At 39.1% G+C, this 16,269-nt stretch overlaps 1 protein-coding gene across 1 annotated transcript in view; it reads right to left on the bottom strand.

Annotated features, from left to right (window-relative positions):
* The window catches only part of IDO2 (indoleamine 2,3-dioxygenase 2), a gene marked incomplete at its 5' end in the record, with an annotated part of 66,557 nt that extends 52,379 nt beyond the window's left edge, over positions 1–14,178 (bottom strand). Inside the window, one exon of the mRNA XM_040242992.1 lies at positions 14,020–14,178. Coding sequence (XP_040098926.1) covers positions 14,020–14,178 — 159 coding nt within the window. The remainder of the gene's footprint in view (positions 1–14,019) is intronic.
* Between the last annotated feature and the right edge of the window lie 2,091 nt (positions 14,179–16,269).

Genomic DNA, 16,269 nt, shown 5'->3' with positions numbered 1-16,269 from the left:
ATTGATAGTTGCATTTATATAATATGTAATATATAATGGGAGTGCCAGTTTACTTATGATTCTAACAAGGTTGAGCATTACCAAACTTTTTTGTTGTTATTTTTAAAGCTACATACCTTGGATTCTTTGCACTAAAATTCTATAGTTGTTTTAATATTTAATAATAAAATAAACATCCAAAAATATTCCTTTCTCAAAAATGATGATTAAAATAATGTAGTCACTGTTGATGGCAAGACAGTCAAAAAGCACAGAATTTAGAAGGTGGAAAGTAAAATTACTCTTGTTCTCATCCTCTCATCTAGCAGTAATGACCCTTGGAAGTTTGTGTGGTTTTCCAGAAATTTTGCATGTTATCATTGTATTGTTTATATTTCTGTAATTTTTGACGAGTTTGAATATCTTGTCTTATGCTTTGTCATTGCATTTTGGGTGCAGGTGTGAAACTGCCATTCATATCAAAGTAGTCAAATGAGCCAGCATTTTCATTTATGCATTGGGTTTTTGGTTATACTTAGAAAGTTCTTCTTGTCCCAATATTAATTATTTTTAGAATATTTCTAGTTTAACTGTTGATGCTTACTTCTTTAATCTATGTACACTTGTGTTGTGAGTTAGGATAGATTATCTCATTAGTGCACTTTCAAAATAGAGGAAGTTCAAGCCAGAGAAATTAAGTAATTTTCCCAAGGTTACACATCTTGTTGGTGGTCAGGCCAAACCACTTCTGACTCAAAGTTCAGTGTACTTTCCAGCACCTCCTGAGACTAAACACACAGAGAATGGTGAGATGTTTAGTGCAAGGGAATAAGAAGTCCAGAGAAACTTGACATGTTTTTCTTCCCCTTATTCCAATGATAAGAAGACTCAGAAATTGGATGGACAGAAATAATAAAATCTGTAGCCTTCTTTTCTATTTTTTTTTCAGTTTCCTATTTAATATTATTCTTTTTCTGGACTTTTATATCTGTCAAAGTATAGTTTTCCAAAGTTGAAATATGAATCATGCAAATATGAAATGCATGTCCAAAATAAATTTAGTTTATTAATGAGAAACTCAGCAGGATGGCCAAGTTCCTTCAAAAGCATTTGATAGACTGAAGTGTTTAGAGTTTTTAAAAAATGAATGCTAAAAAATTAATTGCTAAGTTAAAAGACATGGTAATGGGTTAATGTCTTATGTGGCACAACCGTCACAAAATTTAGGGTTATATTTTCTACTCAACAGAAATCACTTGTAGCTCTTTTGAGCAAAAATTTGCAAGTTAACATGTAGTTTCAGAGATTCAGTCCTACTCAATAGTAAGCAGCATGTCAAAAAAGGAGCATAGTTCTTAAGGAAGGTAATTAAGTAATCCTAAAGTGAAATTGCTAATTAGACAGGGCTCCAGGTGATATTGACTAAAACTCAGCCCTCCTTTTGTTCTGCTTTGGATAGTTCTTGTTAATACATTTATAATCTAAAAAAGAACAGATTTTATAAATGTCATGTATTTTATAGAAACATAAACTGTATTATACTGGTTCACGAAATCAGCTTCTGGTTAAGAAAATAGTATAGAAAGCTAAAAAAATTTTTTTTAAAGTTTAAGTGAAATTAAACCAGTCAAATGTCAATAAGGAAAAGTTGGATGATACTGTTAGTATTATAAAAATTAGAATGTGATCTATTGGACTGAGTAGAATTTGAAAGAGATTTTTAGGGAAATAAAAGACTGGAAAAATGGAAAGAGGCTGGTGTGACATAGCTGCCAAGTAAAGAGGAGACAAAAATATTAGATGACTTTGAAGAGATGGGTAGGCAGCATGAGCAGCCTCTGAGGATACACCAAAGTATAGGATTTTGTTTTAAAGAGAGAGGAGTTACGTGATTTGATTTTTTTAAATTTAAGGGTCACTCTGACTGCCATGCAGGGTGTGTATTATAGTGGGCAAGAGGGGAAATAAAGACAGGTTACAAAGCAACAGTCCAGGAAGAAATGGTGGTGGATTACGCTAGGGTGGAAAAGAGAAAGGTGGGCAGCCAAAAGATAGATTTCAGAGACAAGGATGAATTCATTCACAGGAGTCATGGAGTCATTAGAGAATAATAAAGATTACTGCAAGACTCAATTACAAAATATGTATAACACAGGTCTAGTATAAAGTGAACACTGATTAAATAATAGTTACTACTATAAAATAACTATATATTAAAAGGGGTTATTATAGGAACTAAAAAAAATTCCATTCTTAATGAAATATAGAAGAATTATATCAATAAATTTTGCTAATACTTTGAAAATCTAAATTGAAACCCCAAGGGAAAAACTGTAAAAGGTCGTTTTTTGTTTGTTCTTTTTTCCCCTAGAAGTATGAAATCTTCTAGGTGAAATAAGCTTCTAGACCAATAAGCATAGAGGAAATGAAAAATATAGTTAAAAACTTATCACCTAAAATCTGTCCTTTCTTAAGAATGATGATATATTATCTGTTCCAGAGAATAGATGAAGATGAGAAAGCACTTAATGCAATTGGTGAAGATAACAGACTCTCAGGACTAACCCCTGAAACTGTAACACTACTGTGGTGTATGAATACAAAAAGGTAATTCTTAAATAAAATATTATCAAACTGAATTCATTAGTATAAAAGACCAACCCATATTTGGCATTACTGTGAGTATATTTTGACATTGGAAAGTTGTTGTTGTCTTTTAGTTGCTAAGACATATCCAACTCTTTTGCAACCCCATGAACTGGAGCTAGCCAAGTGCCTTTGTCTGTGAGATTTCCCGGGCAAGAAGACTAGAGTGAGTTATCATTTCCTCTTCCATGGGATCTTCCCCACCTAGGGATTGAATCCACATCTCATGCACTGCAGGTGGATTCTTTATCACTGAGCTGCCAGGGAGGCCCCTGGAAAGTTGTTACGATACATAAAATCAGAAAAGCCAAGGAAAAGTATAGAAAAGGTTTAGAAAGAATATTTTGATAAGTTGTTTGAGAGCATGCCAAAGTAACAAGGTGCTGTGCTTAGTCGCTCAGTCATGTCCAACTCTTTGTGACTCCTTGGACTGTAGCCCATCAGGCTCCTCTGTCCATGGGGATTCTCCAGGCAAGAATACTGGAGTGGGTTGCCATTTCCTTCTCCAGGGGATCTTCCCAATCCAGGGATCAAATCTAGGTCTCGAACACTGTAGGTAGATTCTTTACCATCTGAGCTACCAGGGATGCCCCAAAGTAACAATAAATGGATGTTAAAATGCCCTCCAAGGTGGAACCTGGCAATGGGGTTATAAAAATGATAAATTTTATTTTTTTTAACTGTTTCTTGTTTGTTTGTTTGTTTGTTTTTTCTCTGGAGGATGTAAACAGATTTGGGACTGAGGTTCTGTGGCTTTGGACAGCAGCTGCTACAGAGAGGGGCTCACCATCTCTGCCTACCTGTCTCCATTTAGAATAAGAGCTCAGGCATTTCTATGATGAAGATTGGACAAGCATTAAAAATTTTCATTGGTGACAAATTGATTCATCCACCTAGGGGAACTGTATCTTTTGTTCTGGTCTCATCCTCTATCAAAATTGTTTTCTAGGCTGGGAGCAGAGAGTTCACATTAATTCACATGTGTAAACTAAGTGTTCTGAAACATTAAAAGTAGTGCAAAAATATGCAGTGGGCTGAAATGATAAAAAAAATTTCAGCAAAAAAAATTGAAGAAATAGTGAATTAGCTCCGGGAGGTACATTAATCTGACACTAGAGAGAGTGAGCGCCCAGAGGTTAGAATGAAGAATGGGGAAATATCCTAAGCAAATGTCCTCAAAATTAGTGTGTGATTACAAGTTAATTTTAGGAACAAGATAAGCAATTTTTGTGGGAATGACGTGGTTTGAATTAAACCATCAGAAGTTTCATATATTGGCTGTATTTATAGAGGGAAAATTAAAATTAACCAGAATGTCTAATGCCATTAAATTGCAATGTTTTATCATCCAAATAGGATTTAATGAAACCATTAAAATTATATTGTTAAGACTGATTCATTTCAGGCAGTTTTATTTTATAGCATTGAGTTAAAAACACACAATGCAGGTTTGGATATGCAATAGAAGTACAACTTTGCAGCTTTGCAAACATATAGACACACATATATATATACAGACAAATATAGCCAAACATACACACCCTTAGATAAATTATCCCCAGATACCTAAGGTATATTGATTTTTTGGTAGAGTTATGAATAATCAATTTCCTACTTTTAAGAATCTTCAAATATGAACTTGATATGAATTTATTAAGTTGGTAACAAAATAGTCACATTTAGATTTTTTTCATAAAAAATCTTGTCACTAATGATGTGCCACTGAATTTTAGTAGTCTCCTAATTTCTAAGGATTAATAATAAAATAAATATTCAATAAAAGGAGTTTGAAGTAAGATTTCAAGCAGAGGATGGTCAATTTATAGTACATATTAACCTAATATTATATACAATTGAAAGAATTTTTTAATCAATAATGGGGTCTTAAGTTGTGATTTAAAGCAGTTGGGAGATAATTATGGTAATTATATGCTTCAAAATCAAATTAGGACATAATTTCATAAATATTGACATAATTGTGGTATGAAATATGATAAAATATTCCTTCTCAAATTGGTCATGATTTAGAAAATCTATATTATATAGTAGTAACTTATCCTGTTGTCCACAGGACCTGGAGCTGGGCCTGGCTTAGTCTTTAGTTTCAGACTGAAATTACAGTGTCAGCATTATGAGGGGTTTTCTTAATTTGATCCTCCTCATATGCCCATGACATGTTATCCTCACACAAGTAGGTAAAAAGAGAGCAAATATGACTTGCTAGTTTTAAAACTAGTAAGAGATTTATCTAGACTTCAAATTCAAATCAAAATGACTATTATAATATTGTCGGTGCTGTTAACCAGAATTTGTAATGTTAATCATCTACTGTTACTCAACTAAAGGAATGTATAAAATTGCCTTTAAGGAATAATTTTCATGAATCCCAGAGAATGATTTCCCAAAGATTCAAAGAACTGAGTTGGAAAAAAGAAGGAAACTAAAATCTTTTTAATGGAAAATGTTTTTTCATTGCAAATTATCTCTGTGATATAAAACATTTCTTTCTATATCTAGTTAGAGATTAGAAACACAATACTAAACATCTCAGCATTTATGCATCCATAGGAGCACATCTTTCCTCCTCTTCCATCTCCTCACTCTACAACCCACAGTTTCAGAAACATGATTCTAGATTATCCTTTTAGATTTATACAGGTCAATATTGGAAAAAAAAATTAAAAAATGAGTGGAAGACCTAAACAAACATTTCTCCAAAGAAGACATACAGTTGGCCAACAAAAACATGAAAAGATGTACATTGCTCATTATGAGAAATGCGAACGACAACCACGATGATGTATCACCGCACACTGGTCAGAATGGTCATCATCAAAACATCTGCAAACAATAAATGCTGGAGAGCATGTGGAGAAAAGGGAGCCCTCTTGCACTGTTGGTGGGAATGTAAATTGATACTGCCAATATGCAGAACAGTATGGAGGTTCCTTAAAAACTAGGAATAAAACAACTGTATGATCCAGCAATCCCATTACTCAACATATACCCTGAGAAAATCATAATTCAAAAAGACATATGTACCCCATTGTTCACTGCAGCCCTATTTATAATAGCCAGGACATGGAACCAGTCTAGGTGTCCATTGACAGATGAATGGATAAAGAAGTTGTGGTACGTATATACAACGGGATATTACTCAGCCATAAAAAGAAACAAATATGAGTCAGTTGAACAGACATGCAAGAATATAGAATCCATTACACAGAGTGAAGTAAGTCAGGAAAACAAATACAATATATTAATACGTATGTATGGAACCTAGAAAAATGGTACTGATGAACCTATTTGCAGGGAAGGAACAGAGATACAGATGCAGAGAATGGACTTATGGACACAGCAGGGGAAGGAGAGGATGGGACAAACTGAGAAAGTAGGACTGACATATATATACTACTATGCATAATATCGATAGCTACTAAAATCGATAGCTAGTGGAGACTGCTGTATAGCACAGGGCGCCCGGCCTGGTGTTCTATGATGACCTAGAGGGGTGAGATTGGGGCGTGTGCGGGCAGCTCTAAAGGAATGGGATATATATGTATATACATACATATATATATACACACACATACATATATATGTGCATATATATGGATAATTTGCATTTTTTTTTTACTGCAGAAACAAACACAACATTGCAATGCAATTATATTCCAATACAGACTTCCCTGGTGGCTCAGACAGTAAAGCATCTGTCTACAATGCGGGAGACCTGGGTTCAATCCTTGGGTTGGGAAGATCCCCTGGAGAAGGAAATGGCAATCCACTCCAGTACTATTGTCTGGAAAATCCAATGGACAGAGGAGCCTGGTAGGCTACAGTCCACAGGGTTGCAAAGAGTTGGACATGACTGAGCGACTTCACTTTCACTTTCACAATATTTATACAGGACAGTTCAATTCAGTTCAGTTGCTCAGTCGTGTCCGACTCTTTGCAACCCCATGCACTACAGCACGCCAGGCCTCCCTGTCCATCACCAGCTCCCAGAGTTTACCCAAACTCATGTCCATCGAGTCGGTGATGCCATCCAACAATCTCATCCTCTGTCGTCCCCTTCTCCTCCTGCCTTCAATCTTTCCCAACATCAGGGTCTTTTCAAATGAGTCAGCTCTTTACATCAGGTGGCCAAAGTATTGGAGTTTCAGCTTCAACATCAGTCCCTCCAATGAACAACCAGGACTGATTTCCTTTAGGATGGACTGGTTGGATCTCCTTGCAGTCCAAGGGTCTCTCAAAAGTCTCTTCCAACACCACAGTTCAAAAGCATCAATTCTTCTGCATTCAGCTTTCTTTATAGTCCAACCCTCACATCCATACGTGACTACTGGAAAAACCATAGCCTTGACTAGACAGAGCTTTGTTGACAAAGTAATGTCTCTGCTTTTTAATATGCTGTCTAGGTTGGTCATAACTTTCCTGCCAAGGAGTAAGCATCTTTTAATTTCATGGCTGCAATCACCACCTGCAGTGATTTTGGAGCCCCCCCCCCACCCAAATAGTCAACCATTGTTTCCACAGTTTCCCCATCTATTTGCCATGAAGTGATGGGACCAGATGCCATGATCTTAGTTTTGTGAATGTTGAGTTTTAAGCCAACTTTTTCACTCTCCTCTTTCACTTTCATCAAGAGGCTTTTTAGTTCTTCTTCACTTTCCACCATAAGACTGGTATCATCTGCATATCTGAGGTTCCTGATATTTCTCCCGGCAATCTTGACTTCAGCTTGTTCATCCAGCCTGACATTTCTCATGATGTACTCTGCATATAAGTTAAAGGAGCAGGGTGACAATATACAGCCTTAAGGTGCTCTGTTCCTTATTTGGAACCATTCTGTTGTTCCATGTCCAGTTCTAACTGTTGTACCTGACCTACATTCAGGTTTATCAAGGGGCAAGTCAGGTGGTCTGGTATTCCCATCTCTTTCAGAATTTTCCACAGCCATCTCTTTCAGAATTTTCCACAGTTTCTTGTGATCCAGACATCAAAGGCTTTGGCATAGTCAATGAAGCAGGAATAGATGTTTTTCTGGAACTCTCTTGCTTTTTTGATGATCCAGGGGATGTTGGCAATTTGATCTCTGGTTCCTCTGCCTTTTCTAAAACCAGGTTGAACATCTGACAGTTCATGGTTCATGTATCGCTAAGGCCTGCCTTGGAGAATTTTGAACATTACTTTACTAGCATGTGAGATGAGTGCAATTGAGCTGTAGTCTGAGCATTCTTTGGCATTGCCTTTCTTTGGGATTGGAATGAAAACTGACCTTTTCCAGTCCTGTGGCCACTGCTGAGTTTTCCAAATTTGCTGACATGGAGACTGCTTTCCCATATAACTGTGGTCACCTGATTACTGTGCTCACATTTGAAAAACAAGGCTGGACTTTGAGCTCATGTGGGCTAGTTTAGCTGTCTACTTTTGGCTCATAAGATGTTTTCTCATATTCCAGTTTTTCTCTCATCTTAAAGCTACAATTTTCAGCAGAGCATGTGAATATTCTTCAGTTTTTTCAGAACATTGAGATCATAGAGTGGTGAACACAAGTTAATAATACACCAACAAAACCAGTCAATATTTAACCATGCCCTCGTCCTTCCTTGATCATTTTGTGTTTTGTACCTTCACATTTTATTGCCGTTTACCCTCTTGTCTGGTCAGCTCTGGGGATCTCAGGGCAAAACAAACCTTTGGGGCTTCCCTTGTGGCTCAGTGGTAAAGAATCCACCTGCCAATGCAAGAGACATGGGTTCAGTCCTTGGTCTGGGAAGATCCCACCTGCTGTGACACAGCTAAGCCTGTGCACCACAACTGTTGAGCCTGTTGTGTTCTAGATGCTGTGGACTGCAACCACTGAAGCCTGAGCACCCTAGAGCCTGTGTTCCACAGTAAGAGAGGCCGCCACAAGGAGAAACCCACTTGCCACAGCTAAAGAAAAGCTCTCACAGCAGTGAAGCCCACCACAGCCAAAAAAAAATCAATTGATCACTAATTATTAAAAAAAATTAATAAGGCTTTGGTTTCCATCACCCAGGATCTCTCTTTCTGGAACTGTTCATCTTTCTGCCTCACTTCCTATAGTGAGCTGAATGGCTTGTGCCAACCCTTTTCTCCCCCAAAGACATGTCTGCTTGGAAACTGTGAATGTGACCTTAATTGGAAATGGGTCTCTGCTGATATCATTTAGTTAGGCACCACAAGATAAGAACACCTTGGATTAGCATGGATGTGATGATGTGTGCTAAGTCACTTTAGTCCTGTCTGACTCTTTTGTGACGATGTGGATGGTAGCCTGCCAGGCTCCTCTGTCCATGAGATTCTCCAGGTGAGACTACTGGAGTGGGCAGACTGCCATGCCCTCCTCCAGGGGATCTTCCCGACCCAGGGGACCAAACCCATGTCTCTTATGTCTCCTGCATTGGCAGGCAGGTTCTTTACCACCAACTTCACCTGGGAAGCCTGGATGTGATGACATGTGTCCTTATAAGAGAAGACAGGGAGAGAGGGAGGAAGATTGCAGAGCAGAGAAGAAGGCCATGTGCAGATGGAGCAGAGAGTGGAGTCCTTCTCCTGGGAGCAAGGACGCCAGGAGCCACAAGAAGGTGGAGGAAGCCAAGAAGGGTTCTCCCTGAGAGACTTTGCTGGGGCAGGAGTGAGCTGCCAACACCCTAATCTCAGACTCCTTCCCTCCAGAAGTCTAAGAAGGAACATTTCTCTTGCTTTAAGCCACCGACATGTTTTTGGTAATTTTGACATCAACCCTAGGAAATTAATTCACTTCCAGAGCCTCATTTTGACTGAGAATAGCAGATATGTAATTTCCCTGATGCATGATTTTTTTCATCCTTTCTTAGATGACTCAGCTCAGCTCTCCCCATATTGTCTTAAGCTTTTCTACAGCCTCGATACCCTGAGGGTGAAAAACTCTGAGCGGTTTCATTGTTTCAGATTCCACTTTCTAGGACCATCTTGGCCTCTTTTTCCCCATTTTTATCCCCATTGTCCAACTACTTCCCCATTGCCTTGCCTCACCTTTCTCTTGGTTTCTTAACTTTGGCATGGAAATCCACATGCTGTCCAACCCTCCCCACCCCCAAATTCACCTTTCTTTATTAACTACACTCAGTGTTCTGAAATCTGATCTCTTTGTGTGTATCTCTGCAATATAGTAGATATAATAATATATCTATTGGTAATATAACCACTTATATGGCTATATAGTATGTAATAAACCATGTATATGTATGTAATATAATATGTAAGAAATAAAGCATGGAGATGTGTTTGAGCAAGCTTCGGGAGTTGGTGATGGACAGGAAAGCCTGGCATGCTGCAGTCCATAGGGTTGCAAGGAGTCAGACAGGACTGAGCAACTGAACTAAACTAAATATAACCATCATTGCCTCAAATCTCATTTGACATGGTCAGGCATATAGCTCAGATACTAGCAAATAATGGTAGTTTTTTCTCAAGGAAATATTAGATTTCTTCCTACCTCTACTTTCCATTCAAAAACTATAGTCTTCTGTGTTAATTATTTTTCTACTCTTCTTTCTAAACAGCTGGAGTCCACTGCTTCTCACAAGTGCTTTGAATTTTTACAGGAGAGTATATGTATATTTATTTTTCTTAAAAGACCCAGGTTTGGTCCCTGGGTCCAGAAGATCCCCTGGAGAAGAGCATGGCAACCCACTCCTGTATTCTTGCCTGGAGAATCCCATGGACAGAGGAGCCTGGTGGGCTGCAGTCCATGGGGTCGCAAAGAGTCAGACACTACTGAAGTGACTTAGTATGCACGCAAGCCCTTCTCACTGTTTCTCATAGTTAGGAACACATTTCTTTCCAAAAACAACCTCTAAAACCCCTCATTGCTCATGTGAACCTCCACTGTCTTTTATAGATTCTGTCACTTACAAGTACTGAGCAAATTAGCCTAGAGGTTCTGATTTAACTCCTTGCTAGTGTTCTGGCATCAGTATTTATTTAGGCTCCCCAGCTAATTTTGGTACACAATCCAGGAATCACTGTCAGAACATTGCCTGCACTTAACCTGCTAGGAATACATTCACACACCATTGCATAAGACATTTACCAGGTGTGTGAAATCCAAATTCCTGAGCTTAACATTTGAGTTCCCTTGGTCTCACCCCAATCTAATCTGCTATCATCTATCTTGGTCCCGCCTTTCCTGCCCAGATGATTTGCTCAAATTCTTTAAAGAAAAATTTCTCCCCACCCACCCACCCAAACACATGCACACACAGATTACATGACTGGCAAGAGATTTTTGTGGGTTTCCTATGGGACAAAAAGAGACACATTTTCCTCACTGAAATGTTAGACCCTACAGATGTTTGAGAGTTTATACAAACAGTAGGGTAGAGTATGTTAAACCAAGTCAGCCCTTTTCCGCAGAGCCAGAATGATTGCTTATTCATTAGTTTGACTGTGCTTTCTTTTCTTCTTTGTTATTGATAAAAATCAGAACCATTTCTTGTATTTATTAGCTTTACCTAAAAATGCTATTAAAATCATTGGAACATAATGATATTTACTACCTGTGGTACATAATTATACTCACATGCTCTAAGTATTTATGGTAAACAACCAAGCTTGCTGGAAGGGCATCTTTGGTCTGATTGACATAATGGAATAGCCACCCCATCACTTCCCTAAAGGCAAGCAAAGCTCTTAGCAAAACCAGGCTGATATTTCTCAATCTGTGACCTGTTGTGACACCACTGCTATTTGGTGATGGGTGATCTCTTCTGATCAGCTGAGTTAACCTGAGACAGATTCTGGTGTCAACACTTCTCCCCTACCTCTTCCCAGAAAGGGAGGTGTTTAGGAGAGGAAATTAAAACTGAAACAAAGATGTTCAATCTTTAGAACTCTGGCAAATGACTGTGAGAACAGATCCAGTTTGCCAGCAAATTTCTATCTGAGTTCCAGAATGGAAATTTCTTCTAAGGAGTATGCATCAACACCACAGGGCAGACGGGGTCTTGTATTGTCTCAGAGAGTCACATGCACTTGATGTAGTTATTGTCTCCTATCTGGTTTTCTTATTTATAAGAAAGAAAACAGCAAAGAAGGGAACACAATCATGGTGGCCCCACCCAATGTTCACACATAAAATGTTATTGAAAAACCCAAAAAAGCTTTTCAGCCAACCCAATAATTTTAATATTATTTTTCTCAGTTCAGTGTATATATTTAATCCCAATAAGAGTGTGTTGGCCTGTAGATTGGTTCTTTCTTGTGAACTAGAGATGATCTGAGTGTGCCTGAATCCAGTTATATACACAGAATGAAATTTTGAATAAGCTCTGGACTGAGGGTCAGGCAAATTGGCTTCTAGCAGTCCATTGGATTTATGAAAGTGCTTCCATGCTCCATAGCAGTCCAGTGGGAGTGGGGCTAGATCTCTTCCAGTGCCTGTGAAAACTGAGGGTCAGGCAATGCTGATGATTCATTCTAGGTCACAAGAGTTAGTGAGTAAAACTTTGGATGACTCAAGTATTCTGGTTTGTTCAGGACTTTCCTGGCTTAGCATAGAAAATCCTGCTTCTTGGAATCCCCTTTGGCCTCTAGCAAATGGACATTCTTGGTCACCCTAGTGGCAAGGTCAGAGAACACAGTCCAGTGTTCTGGGCCACAACTGTCATCTGTTATAACACCCTGGAGTCATTATTGTTAATGCTCAAGTTTCTTGCAGATCTGTGACTTGATTTCAAAACTAACAGCTCTACAGAGTAGCACTGGGGATCAGCAAATAGATCCTATCTTCATCTGTATTCCTCTATCACACTCAGAAGTAGGAATTCCATAAAAGTTCATTAAATTCTAGGTCAATCATTAATCATGATTAAATCACCAATTAGGTCCGTAGAAGGAAAAATTGCATCTAATAAATGATTGCAGTGATTGTAACATTGGGTCTCTAGATTTTTAGCTGAGTCGTCTTGGCCTTTATTTATAACATAGTAGAAAAAAAGAAATCAAGAGTCCTGAGTACTTCTGCTTTTTCCAGTAATATGACTTTGGGCAAGCCACTTCTGGTCTTCAGTTTCTAAGCACTCTTGCAGTTTTAACATTTTCGATCTCAACCACATTCAAAGATTTAGACCGTGTTGAAAAGGAACTGCATTAAGAACAATTAAGAAATAGTTGCAGTTTGTTCTCAAAGGTGTTTTTCCTCTTCACAGCCATATCTGTGAATATCTAATCCCTCCTACTATCCTCAAGCACACCTGAGGTCCATTGTGTTCTTTTTTCTTTACCACTAGCCAGGCAAGATCAGAGAAGGCAACGCACCCCACTCCAGTACTCTTGCCTGGAAAATCCCATGAATGGAGGAGCCTGGTAGGCTGCAGACCATGGGGTCGTGAAGAGTCGGACATGACTGAGTGACTTCACTTTTACTTTTAACTTTCATGCATTGGAGAAGGAAATGGTAACCCACTCCAGTGTTCTTGCCTGGAGAATCCCAGGGGTGGGGGAGCCTGGTGGGCTGCTGTCTATGGGGTTGCACAGAGTCAGACACTACTGAAGCAACTTAGCAGCAGCAGCAGCAGCCAGGCAAGATAAACCTAATTTCTTGCCCTAGTGCTTAGTCACTCGGTCATGTCTGACTCTGTATGACCCCATGAACTAGGGTAGAACACCAGGCTCCTCTGTCCATGGGACTCTCCAGGCAAGGATACTGGAGGGATAGCCATTCCCTTCTCCAGGGGATCTTCCAGACCCAGGGATCATATAATTGATCTTTATTTAATTCTCTCTCTCTTTTTGATAACTGCACATTTGCTCACAAATCACTATAATGACTGGAAATCATTTAAAAAACAAACAAACAAACAAACAACCTGACATTAAAACCTTTCACTTGCTCTCTCCGTGCTGTAGCTGTCACTTTCCTTTGCTGGTAATCACCCTGTGCCTTATTTGTATTGTTGATAAAGAATCCGCCTGCAATGCAGGAGACCGCGGTTCAATCCCTGAGTCAGGAAGACCCACTGGAGAAGGGATAGGCTCCCCATTCCACTATTGTTGGGCTTCCCTGGTAGCTCAGCTGGTAAGGAATCCACCTGCAGTGCGGGAGACCTGGGTTTGATCCCTGGGCTGGGAAGATCCCTTAGAGAAGGGAGAGGCTACCCACTTCAGTATTCTGGTCTAGAGAATTCCATGGACTGTATAGTCCATGGGGTCACAGAGTTGGACATGACTGAGCAACTTGTACTTATTTGTATTATCCATCCCACATCACAGACTTGGCATTTATGTTGCATCTCTCTTAATGAATACATCATTAAGCAAACAAACACACAAATAAGCATCTCGAGAAAACTATACTGATTTGCTCTAAGACCCTAGCCTTACCAGAGGATTTGGGAGAAGAAAGCCATAATCTTCAGAAATGTGAAATCTTCTTAAAGTCAAGAATGGTGCTGTCTTCAAATTCTGACTTTGAGGCTCCATAATGGTGTTTAAAGTATCTGTGCCGAGACTGCTACTGAAGAGACAGCTGCTCCAAATATGTCAAAGACACAGGGAGCTTCTGAACCTTCCTCGCATTTAGCTGTCCGGTTGTCCCAGGAACAGGGGAGAACCTTGCTCTGAGGTTAAATTTCACATTACCATGGACTTTCTCTGACACAAAGCTGAGTAAACAGCCAAAGACTGCTGGTTAAAACAAATAGGCCATCAAAACCACGTCACACACACACAAATTCTTACATGTGAATACAAGAAGATTGATTTTAAACTCAGAGACAAATCTGCTCTTCTGTAGGAAAAGGGAAATAAACAAGAGTTTTTGTTGATCCCAAACACTCTGACAGAACCTGTTCCATGATGAACTTTGACAAGTGGGTCGTGGGCATAAACTATTAAAACCAGAAGTCAGTTACTTTCAGACAGACATGTCAGTGATTGCCATGAGTAGAGGGGGACAAGGACTCTGTGGGCATATCAGAACCTCTGAAGAGTTCTGTGTGTAGTTTGAACAGCATATTCCAAGATTATAATTACTTGGAATGACATTAAGAAATACTGTTTAATTTTTTTTAAACTTCAATGACATCAGAGAATATATGTTTCGTGAAGTTTGATAAACAAGGTAGCAGATATTAACAAGTTCAAGAAAAACTTAATGTATCATCTGTTTAACCCTCTATGTGTATTAAACACATTTTGAAAATCGACCTCTAAAATGGGTGACTTTACCTATGAACCAGGTACTACCAGATCTACTTTACAGATTAGTAAACTGAAGTACACACATGTAAATAACCCTGTCCATCGCCTCTCCACTAATTATGGACTAAAGCTGAGGTATCTTTGTCTCCAAGCTATTTCTCTGTTCACTTGATCAGGTTGCAAGGCTGTCTGTTAAAGGTACCATGATGGTTTGAATTCGCTGAAACATGGAGCCCAGTGATAAGTTCCAGATGATAGATTTGCACTGTGAAAATTCCAAAGATTCTACCTTTTGGTCCAGTTGGACCCTGAACTTAGGTTGCCAGGTTGTCAACAAACTTAGTTGGAGGCTGACTTGTCCCTACACCTTTTCTCCTCCCTCCGTTTCTCTATGATAAGTCCAAAAGCTGAGAGTAGGAAGTGCTCTGATAATTCATGTAACGATTCCCAGAAGATCCCACATGCCTCAGAGCAGTTAAGCCCGTGAACAGCAACTACTGAGCCTGAGTGCTGCAATTACTGAAGCCTGCCTACCTTACAGCTTGTGCTCTGCAATAAGAGAAGTATCTGCAATGAGAAGCCTGTGCACCACAGCAAAGAGTAGCTCCTGCTGGCAGCAATTAGAGAAAGCCCCCAAGCAGCAACGAAGACCCAGCACAGCTTAAAAAAAAAAAAATTAGGTGAATAAATAAATTAAGTAATTTTTAAAAACTATCCAACTTCCCTGGTGGCTCAGACGGTAAAAGCATCTGCCCACAATACGGAAGACCCAGGTTCCATTCCTGGGTCAGGAAAAAACCCTGGAGAAGGGAATGGCAACCCACTCCAGTACTCTTGCCTGGAAAATCCCATGGATGGAGGAGCCTGGTAGGCTATGGGGTTGCAAAGAGTTGGACACCACTGAGGGACTTCACTTTCCTTTCCTTCCTTTCCTTTAAAACTATCTACTTCCTCTTAGACCAATATCCATCCAGTTTTGAAGATCAGTTTCTTATGCCTCCTAAATGCAATTTATCAAATTGTATATGCTGAATCATCTTCTTGTCCTTTCATTCAATCTCAGATTAAAAAGAAGGAGCAGGTTTTTGTTTGTTTGTTTGTTTTTTATGCTGGTCTAGCTATTTTTCATCCATTCTCTCTGTATTCTCATAAGAATTTATTGTAACATTATTAAAGTTTGACATCAAAATACTCAAAGTGAAAAGAACATTATAGAATACATAATCTAATTCAAACTCTCAGGAAACATAAGAAAATCCTGAGGTTGGTGGGAGGGAAGTGACTTAGCAAATGTCATTCTGATGGGGTTGCCATCAGAATTGGTCTAGAATTTGGACTTGCTGCCTCTCAGCCCAGAATTTTCCACTCTGCCCAATTGCCAGGCCTCCCTGAGTGGGAATTTATATCTCATCTCCTATTAGCATATGTGGC

The sequence above is a fragment of the Oryx dammah genome, unplaced genomic scaffold, assembly GCF_014754425.2.
Source record: "Oryx dammah isolate SB20612 unplaced genomic scaffold, SCBI_Odam_1.1 HiC_scaffold_7, whole genome shotgun sequence".
Taxonomy (NCBI): Eukaryota; Metazoa; Chordata; class Mammalia; order Artiodactyla; family Bovidae; genus Oryx; species Oryx dammah.
The sequence above is the reverse complement of the archived record's forward strand: the minus strand, read 5'-3'. Positions and strand labels throughout refer to the sequence as shown.